General features: G+C 38.8%; 1 protein-coding gene across 1 annotated transcript in view; it reads right to left on the reverse strand.

Annotated features, from left to right (window-relative positions):
* Positions 1-4,430, reverse strand: part of TOP2B (DNA topoisomerase II beta) — a 57,712-nt gene extending 53,282 nt beyond the window's left edge. The window contains exon 1 of the mRNA XM_007428954.4: positions 3,478-4,430. Coding sequence (XP_007429016.2) covers positions 3,478-3,570 — 93 coding nt within the window. The 5' untranslated portion in view covers positions 3,571-4,430. The remainder of the gene's footprint in view (positions 1-3,477) is intronic.
* Between the last annotated feature and the right edge of the window lie 6,125 nt (positions 4,431-10,555).

A 10,555-nucleotide genomic window follows, 5' to 3' on the forward strand; every position in this document is an offset into this window, starting at 1 on the left:
CTATAAAATTCCAGTACTGGGGGAGAAGATTCAAGGGGCAATCTTGTTGCTGAAGATGTAGTAGAAAATAGGACAAGAATTTATTAGCAAAGGAATATGAATGAAGACTATGAAGAAGGGTCAACTAAAGACTTTTGTACCCACCAACTGCAAGTTTTCACACATAGCCCTACTGATATTTTTTTTTCAATTTCAGACTATGTTTACTATTACAAAATGCAACAAAGTTAAAACCATGGTTTAATGGAACCATTCAGGAAGCAGTGCATGTTAAACCCAAATGTCTGTTAAATCCAGCAATTTATGTCATTCCCATCAACTTGTCATTCATATGATATTGTTACACAAATATAATTTTTACCACTTGCATCAATTTACATCATTTACTTAAGAGACATCATTACACAAATGACATAAATTGACACAAAAGATGTAATTTTCATGAACTATCCAAACTTCAGATACAAGAAACTTTGTCCATTATTTTGGGATGATCTTAGAGAAAAGTTTTGGGGGCTATATCCAGAGTCCCCTAAACTGACAATTTAATGCAGTTTTAAAAAGCTAAAATTTGTCATTAATGCATACAAGTGCCCTTGATAGAGTCGTATTTAGTAGGTATGAGGCCACTGAATTAAGTATTTATTTGCTGTTCTATTTTTCATTATATACAGCATTACAATTTTATTGTAAATACAATAAAATCTAGAAATACCAAAAAATCACAATTTAAATTGATTGCTTTTAAAATAACTTAATTTTAATGAGAAGGGTATTTTAGCCTTCCCTAACTTTGGTACCTTTGAAATATGCAGATTTCACTCCCTGAATTCTTAGCCTTTGTTAAGCCATTGCTAATGGCTATGAAATTCACACCTCTAGAAGGCACTTAAGACTCAGAAGCCAATGTTAACAATGTACTAGCTAGCAAACTAACAACATTTTATGCCTGAACAGAGATCTAGGATTATTGGTTTCCAAATAATCAGTGATAAGGAAGCTAACTTTAAATCATGACAGTCATGCCCTTGCTTGTTTGGAAGCCATTATCTGTCTATATCTGTTTGGATATAATAGACTATAATTATCTGTGGATTCCTATTTCACAAAGGAAATGAATATGTGCATGTGCATTAATTTCATGCATATTTCTGTTTAATAACCAAAGACTTGAATGCTGAAATTTGATTGGCTCCAATATTATCCGCCTTCCAGAAACAGCTAGAGACAGAGCTTTTCTAGAGGGCATTTAAGTGTTGATTCTAGGTAGTTTTAGGGTTAGTAACTTTTAGTAAATATACTAAAGTTAGGTAGTATATTGTTTATTACTTATTACAAAACTATTATCTTTTTGTGAGCTGCTGAGAGTCTATGATTCCACCAGGATATAAATTTGGATGGATGGATGGATGGATGGATGGATGGGAGGGAGGGAGGGAGGGAGGGATAGATAGATTAATGCCAGCGCATCCATTCTAAATGTTTTGTTCAGATGGTCTTTAAGAACTTGCTGGAAAAACTTAAGTTTAAATACCATCTCAAACAATATACAGGTAGTCCTCGCTTAACAATGGTAATTGGGACTGGCAGCTCCATCACTAAGCAACACAGTCATAAAGCACAATGTCATGTGACCACACTGACCTAAATCACAGTTGCAGCAGTCCCAGTTGCCATTGTTAGGCAAATTCTGTGAGGTTATAGCATCCTGAGGTCATGTGATCGCCATTTGCAACCTGCTGGCTTCCCCATTGAGTTTGCTTGTCGGAAGCTGGCAGCAAAGGTCACAAATGGCAATCATGTGATCGTGGGACACCTCAACATCATAATTGCAAATTGGTTGCCAAGTGTCCGAATTGTGATCACATGACTGCGGGGACACTGTGATGGCCACAATTATGAGGACCCCTCGTAATTCCCCCTCGTTCAGCACCATTGTAACTTCCAGTGATTGATCAACAAGTGGTTGTTCAACAAGGACTATCTGTACTTGCTTAAAACTCCACTTTTAAGTATAATTTCTTAAAGAGGACAATTAAGAAAACTCATCAAAAGCAGTACTCCTGAAACCTTGGTACTCTGAAGAGTAAACTGGAAGCATTCACTTACAACTTAACCTACAAAATGCCTGTAATTTATTATTTTAAATAACAGTTGTTTTGCTTATGAGAAGGTGGGCTCTACTGCCATAAGATGCAACAGGTTGAAGCACTTCCCAAATTATAGGCCTATTCATATGACCCACTCTATTGTCTCCTCTGTACTTTGGAAATGTAAATAACTTTTGCATAAAAAGCAAAACAAGAATGAGGAATAGTTCACTTTTTCGATCAGTCCAACGCTCACACAGTCCTAATTTATAAGTAGTCTCAGTGCCCTTATTTTTAAGATGCAGCTGCTTCTGTAAAGACACATTCTTCAACACATATAGGACATGTGACTTTATTAGATTTACAAAGAAACAGCAACACTAACATGAAAAGTAGATTTTAAAGTTTTTTTTATTTTCCAGCACCACTTCAAGTTCTAACATTTTATTAGTTCATGCATCTGTAGAATAGCAGCAAGCTCTTTTGAGAAAGACACTGGCTGCTTTGCTACTGTTGTGCTAGGTTGCCTTTTTTTGGGGTCAGTTACAATAAGGAAGTGACCCTGGTTTGAACTTTCTGCGGAACAAGAGAAATAAAAGTTAGTAATAGACTAAGGGAACTACTGTATCCATTCAATTGTCTTTCCCCCACCCCATGATCTTTCAAGAAAAAAGACTGCTTTTAAGTAGCCCAAAAGAGCATCTCTAATCCTTAACACCCACACTCTGTAATCTTCTCTTATGTCACACTTTAAATCCCCTCTCCCAACTAGCTCTACTCTTATTCTGCTATAGGCTCCAAGACTGAAAAGGCTATCATTTCATAATGTACTTATTTTGTCACAGAAGATATGGAGAGAACTAAAAACACATGCTCCTGTAGAACAACAACAAAACTGGACTGGCTTTCATATAAGTGAAATTATTGTTCAGAAAGCTTCCTCTATTTGGCTAGTGTAGTCTAGATCTAAAACAAATCTAAGCGTGTTACCATTTCAGCAACCAGAGAAGAGGCAAATAGCTCTTCTCAAACGAGCAACTCAGCAAGAGAGACGTGTAATTTAACGGCGTGTACACGAACAGCAAGACCCGCTAAAACAAGTGGATCCTCGCTTAAGTAGCAAGTCCTGCAGGCCCAGACCAAACATGTCAGCTTCCCCATGCCATCAAATCCACGACTCCCGTTGCCTCCATCCCTTTCGCGGACCTGGAATAACGGCCCCCCGCCCCCGTTCCTCGCATTGCCTTCCCGCATCTCCATCCGAATAAGCATCTTTGCTCCTCCATTATTCCCCCGGGCCTTCCACCTCTTGTTTCGGTCTGGGCCTGTTAAGAAAGCATCAACAGCGGGAAGGGGAGAAACAGGGAGAAAATGCCAGGCAACTTACCACCCAGGTTAGACCCCCGCTGCCGCCGCCTCCTCCACTGCCGCCGCCGCCGCCGCCGCCTCCACCTCCTCCTCCTCCTCCTGATTTTGCCATTTTTTTTCACCCTCGCTTCAGTATAAATAGTTATAAATATAAAGGCCTAAAAAAGGGGATGGTGGAAGGAGGGGGGGAAGCCACCCCAGACCGGACCTGGGCTACAGCTACACTCACTCCCTCGTTTTCTGCACCGCAGTTTCGGGGGGCGGGAGGGGGTGTTCCCGATCCACACAGAGAAAGAGCTCTTCCCACCCAGCTCGCGCGCGCGCCCACACACACACACGGGCCCTAAGGTTCCCCCTCGCGCGAATGTGCGCGCACCCCCTGCCCCCACAGCCCCTAACTCAGCCTCGAGGCACGCGCGCACCTAAACGGCGCGAGCCACCACAGTACCCCCCTCCCTTGCTTCACCCCGCGCGCGCTCCCATACAGCTCCCCTCAGGCGCTTTACCGCGCGCGCGCGCAACAAATCCGGTTCTTCCTCTCTGTTTCTCTAGCCCGCGCTTAAGGCCACAAACATTTATTTCATATTTGAGACGGAGCTTTTTCTTTTAAATACCGATAAATAAAAAACGTTTGGCGCTTGAAAAACAGCGACTAGAAACCAGCCCGTGACGGCCCTGAAAACGCCGCAGATGGGGGGAGGGGGACGCTTCTGTTCCGGTGACGCTCCTGACACCAACGTTGGGCGGCGGCGTAGCAGGCAGGCCGGCTTGGGGTCTTGCGCGGAGCAGTGGAGGCGTTTGCCGCCGCCTCCCTCGAAGTGGGACCAAACTGCCAAGAGCCCGAAGAATCCGAATTAAGAAGCGGCCCGGCAAATCCCCGACCGGTTCTCTGCCCGCGTAAAGGCCCTAATCTTCAGACAATAACTGCACTGCCCCCGTCCGGCATATCCACCGCAACCTCCAAACGCTCCATTTCCCTTCTCCGCCCAACCACCCCCCCCGAGCCGCGATTAGCCAATTATAATCAAATGACAGCCGCACAGATCTCATCTTCCACCAATCCCAAAAAAAGCCACTCCGAGTGCGGTGCTACGTCACCGCGGGTGGCAACAGTAGAACTCTCTCCCGGAATGAGTGTTGCAGCGAATCGAGGCTACGTTGCTGAGTTAAAAGAGGAAGAGAAAATTCTGTTTCAGCTGCGAGGTCCTAGTTCAGATCGCAGACGCTGCGGCTGATTTTGGCTACATTATATACTGGACAGTCTAAGTGCTGTTAGTTTAGTTCTTTGAATAAAATGTTGCTTATAGAAATCAAATCTTACTGATATTTTCTCGTAAGCACATGTTTAAAGCCTGATTTAAACATGCAGAATAATCTGTCCTAAATATTTGTATTGTAGTGCTTAATCCCATTTAATTCAGTTTACTTGCTTCTAATGTAGCTTTGAGAGAGTAATAACCGTCAAATTCGATGGGACGTAGGTATATAGGCTAAAATACACAATATATAAACGAACTCAGGAAAACAGTTGATTTCTCCCAGTTTTAAATTATTGGACCAGAATAGTTACATGCCTAATAACCAGAAATTAATTTCACTTTCTTTTATTGCTAGCTTTGCCCAAATAAGAGAAATTCAAATATAAAAGGATCAGGTATTTTGGTTATTCAAGTTTCAAGGATGCTTTTCTGTTCATAGTCATTTACATTAAATAAAAATATCAATATCCAGAATTAAACAGCAATTTGTAAAACTTAGAAGTAAATAACAATAGTGAGACGGTGGTGGTGGTGGTGGTGGTGGTGGTGGTGGTGGTGATCCAATCCTCTTTTTCCTTGGAGAATTTCCAAGGGACCATAGGATATGTTGAATCACTCGGTCTGAGGGGGAGAGGTTCACCTTTGGGAGATGTCATCATGCATGCTCCCTCCTAGCTGAAGTTTCTTAACCATAGTCTAATACAGCCCCTATATAATCTATAATACTGTAATGTAATCTGAATATTGCTATTCCCCTCCTATATGTGCCTGTGCTTGACTGCATCAGGTGTTACACAGAACACTGGACTACGGTTTTTATGTTCTTAAAAGGATAGCTACTTATACTAATATTATCTAGGATTGGGAGGGCTGCAACACCAGCATAAAGCTGTGAATATAACCCTTTTACAATTGTATAGTAAATTATAAATGTTGACTTGTGTGCCTCTAACTATTGACTTCAGCTTCTAAAGTATGTACAGATTCTAAAAGCATCTAAAACTCCAACTTTCTTTGGAGTTGAAAAAAATACCTCTTTTGAGATGTAGCTCAATAGCAGCTGTAGAGAGCCAGTTTGGTGTAGTGGCTAAAAGCCTGGAGACCATGAGTTCTAGTCCTGTCTTAGACACAACGCCAGCTGGGTGACTTTGGGCCAGTCACTCTGTATCATCCTTAGGAAGCAGGAAATAGCAAAGCACTTCTGAAATCTTGCGAAAAAAACTGCAGGGTTAGGGCAGATGCCTGGAGTCAACACTGACTTGAAGGCACCAAAAAAAAAAAAAAGACAATCATGATGATGACCACCATATTAAATGGGTTTTTAAAAGAAGATAAGGCTATAATGAGAGCCAGATTGGTGTGGTGGTTAAAGGCACTGGGCTAGAGCCAGGTGACCCTGTGTTCTAGTCCCACTTTAGGCACAAAACCTAAAAAAATAGGTAATTATATTGCAGAGAAAAAAAGAATACATCTATATGCAGAAGATATGCCTATTGAGTTCACAGCAATCCCCACCTATATTTATGCCTATGCCTTAAGAGTTTAAATCCTAGGCTTTTTTTCCTGTTTTTCTGAGTCAACTGATGTTTTGCCACTCTCCTCCAAGTGACAGGAGACAGTTGTAGCTGAGGTACGTTTACATGACTCTTAAGTCTACCTGAATATCATAGCTTCCCACCTTACCAGCTTTAGCTTTTACAGACTGAGTATTGGCCCACAATATTTTCATTATATGTGAAAAGCACCAAGTTGGATTAAGTTTCAATATATCAGCTCTTCTCTAGCACATAACTAGTTCCAACCTAAATAATCTCACCTGATTCAGATAGAAAGGAAAAATAGTTGGGAGTTGTGTTAAATAACTTCTTCAACTGAAGCATTTTCAGATAGATGCAATTTTAAAGCTATTTGCTAGAAAATCTATCTGATGCAGATTTACGTATTTATGATCACACCAATAAAAAAAATATGTCTACACCTTGCTTTTTAGAAAATTATATGAGGAAGGAGAATGGGAAAAAATTAATTAAAACCCATTAAAAACAGGTTTCCTAGAAGCAGTTGGGATAATATGAAGACCATATTATTTAAGTGAGTATTTGGAGGATCTTAATGTTTTTTGTTGATTTATTACAGATGGCTGCCATGTTATTGTGTTTTATATTTACTGCTGAGTTTTGAAGTGATATCCCTATTTTTATTTATTGTAAACCAGCCAGAGTCATATAAGCTGGGCACTGTAAAATAAATAAGTTTATATAATTTTATACTGAACATGATTCATCTTACTTATATTCTCATATTCTATTATACAAATATTTATTCATGAGATGTAGTGGCTGCCTGACTCCAAAATGACTCTGGGCGGCCTACATAAAAAATAAGAACAGGAAAATAATAAAATGGCAATTCCATGCATCTGGACAACATACTTCCTCTAACAAAAAACACCACCAGTAGGACTCCACACACACCCTACCAAAGCCTGTCAAGTTTTTAAAGACTCCTGAACATCATCAGGTGGAAGTGACACGGATCTCTGGGTGGATATCATTCCAGAGGGCAGCTACTATGACCAAGAAGGCACACCTCCTGGGTCCTGATAGATAGCATTGTTTGATTGAGGGGACCCAAAGCAGACCAACTCTGCCCAATCTTACTCAATAGGCAAAAACTATGGATGATAGGTGATCGTTCAAAGTACCTGGACCTACAAATAAATAAACAGGTCATTTTATTTAACACTAGAAAATGGGAAATTAAGGATATAAATTAGTATATGCAGCCCAAATATCTAAATAGTGCTCCAAATAAGACTCCAGGTCTAGGCTGTATTTCCTTTGGGGCTCATCTGAGATTTTGTTGCCTTACATTCTGGGTGAGGCAAATCCTTTAGGGAACTTTCTTGATCCATGTTACCTTGCTGAATAAGTTCATTTCTTCTCTAATGAGACAAATCAATAATGATTCACCATACTGTGGTTTTTGGTTCTGGAAATATCCACTCTTTCCCTTGATAAAATCTTTGCTGAATTTAAGCAGAAGATTTGGGACCAAGACATTCGCATCACACCTATAGAGCCAGCGTTTCTGTAATGGGAAGGAGGAACAGGAAGAAGAGCCGCAACCAAAATAACAGTGAGTTAAAAGAAATCTGTGACTGGGGCAGAAATGTCATTTGAGGAAGTGTCCCAGACATGACCCTCCCTAAGGATTACATTTATGCCCTGGACAAATTGACATGCCACCCATTAGGATGGCAGCAGGCAGATATACTAGTCTTTCTATGAAAATTGCACTTGTATCTACTCTAATGCAGATACTGAATCTGAATCTAATGCAGATACTGAATACATGTATTGCTAAATACCTATTGTATACTCAATGGCAAGTGGATCTCATATTACCAATTATCAGAAAATTTAATTGTTCTTGTAACCATTTTATTTATTTTTTTAATCTGCAGTATTTGATATATTTTATGATTGGTCTTGGATCAGAAACAAATGCACTGAATTGAATGTATTCAAGCAGAGGTTAACAGCCATCTAATATGGATGTTTTAATTTGAATTCCCAAACAGACCAATTGGTTGCACTTGATGGCCTGAGTGATCCCCTCCAACTCTATGATTCTATGATTTTATGTTTCAATAGGACTTATTTCAAAACCAATACCTGTAAGATTGCACTATAAATTCAGCACTTACTATCATGCATTTGATCCAGACATTTGAGGCAGCCCACTAAGTAATGATCTATTGTTCTGCAGGCAAAGAAAGTCCAATACCTCAGATCATGAAGGGAATGTGATGAGACATGCTCATGAATGTATGAGAATCCAATTCTGACTGTGGATGAACACTCTGAGAACATACAGATCTGAAAACCGTAATACTGGTTTGACAAGGCAACTTAGAAATTGAGTGCTTGGGTAGCACAAAGTTGCCATAATCTGAATTGGATTCTCATGAATTCATGAGTATGTCTCATCACATTTCCCTCATGACCTGAGGTGACGGCCAAGTTAATTGCATTTTGAAGCAGGACTCGTCTAGCAACTGGAAGAATTGGAAATGATCTAGCCTTAGCTTGCTCTTGATTTAGTATGCTTTGAAACTGAGTTTTGATGCTTGATATTTCTACATGCTAGAAATGGCAGTTCTTATATATTATTTTCCTAGGGGGCATAGTGCTAAATTTTAAAGCAAAAGAAACAAAATTCAAAACTTTAAATTGGCTCCATACTACTGTGTGCTTGTAATGTTATAAATATTTAGTTCAAATGTCTGTCTTTTAGACTCCACTATTCAAACCTTATAAATTCCAATAAATAAGCTGACGGACTTATATCCAATAAATCATTCCAATGAATAAGCCAGTGGACTTATTCTTTTAATGCAGTTGTAATTTCTTAATTTTTTAAAGACTAAATCATAATATGCATATAATATTACTAAGAAAAAGATGTGGGATATTTTTCCACTAAAGTCTGTGTAAACCCAGTCAAATACTAGCATAACTGTCTTAAGTTGCACCTAGCATAATGATGTCCTAACAGGTTGTGAATGCATATTGTACAATATTTGAATCAAAGTATTTGATACTTGCAGATAATTCTCATTTATCTGCAAGCATAAAATCCTTGTGTTAGTACAACACCATCACTATATAATGTGAATTAATATTGTTATAAATGCTGAAGTAACCTGAATGGGCAGGCAAAGGCTGTGGACTATTAGGAGACTAAAATTTCACAGAGAAATAATTATGCCATAGCAGAAATCATTGTTCAAAACACATTTTTGGAGGTATCCTGATGAGATGGTTGGTGATTCCTTTCAGATTGTTCCACAGAGCAAAAATGCTACCGAATAGCTGGTTCTAGTTAACCTTTTCCTTAAGTACTTAATATTATGTGGAAAATATGTATTTTTTTCAGTACAAAACCAAACCAAAGTATTATGCATCAAATAATGCTGACATAACAGTATCATTCAGTGGACTAGAGCCCTCAGCTATTTTAGTCTGGTTTGGTTTGAACAATTTAATACATGAGGGCACGTGTAGAATGGGCACATCACAAAATGGCTTCTGTTGTGGTGCAGTCTATCACAAAACAAAACAAATCAGACAGGGCAAGAGACTGCTGGATGGTAGGGAAAGCGTCCTTTGGCACATTGGCGGCCATAAGCATCATAGATACAGGGAACCAGAGCAGTAGAATACACAGAAATACTTTTTAAAAAAGAGGAAGTACAAACATTTAGTAAATTTGGCAAGTGAATGTTGATCTTAATTTTAATAATGTGTCAGATTAGTATTCATTTTTAGATTTTTTGTTTTGCTTTGTTTTGTAATTATACAGCTGTATATTCATGTCAGTGAGTACATACATACTAACCACCCAGAGCCACTGGGAGTCGGTGATGAAAAAAATTAAATGAATAAATAGCTGGTGGTTGGAACAGATCAAAGTTCTGCTTCTCAAGTATAAAGCTGGCCTAAGATGCTCTTGAGTAATTACAACGAACTTAACAGCAATAGCAACTTTATATAAAAAATGTGGGTCAATCCAAATTCATACAGTATAACATGTTTACCAAAATTAGATATTTTATCAAAGCTCTACAATTTTAAGTAACTTATATTTTTATATTAGAATAGTCAGAATTTTAGGGACACAGTAAATGTCTAAATCAGAATCTATCTGATTTATTTACTTAATTTGGAGTAATTAAGAATAACATAACAGACATCAACATTAGATATTTTTATCAAAGTTTCATTTTTAAAAACTAACTTTTAAATAAAAATTACAAGGAGCAATAGTAATTAT

The sequence above is a fragment of the Python bivittatus genome, unplaced genomic scaffold (genome assembly GCF_059951505.1).
Source record: "Python bivittatus isolate LINGU-HERP-01145 unplaced genomic scaffold, Pbiv_v1 ctg000610_np1212, whole genome shotgun sequence".
In the NCBI taxonomy this organism is placed as follows: domain Eukaryota; kingdom Metazoa; phylum Chordata; class Lepidosauria; order Squamata; family Pythonidae; genus Python; species Python bivittatus.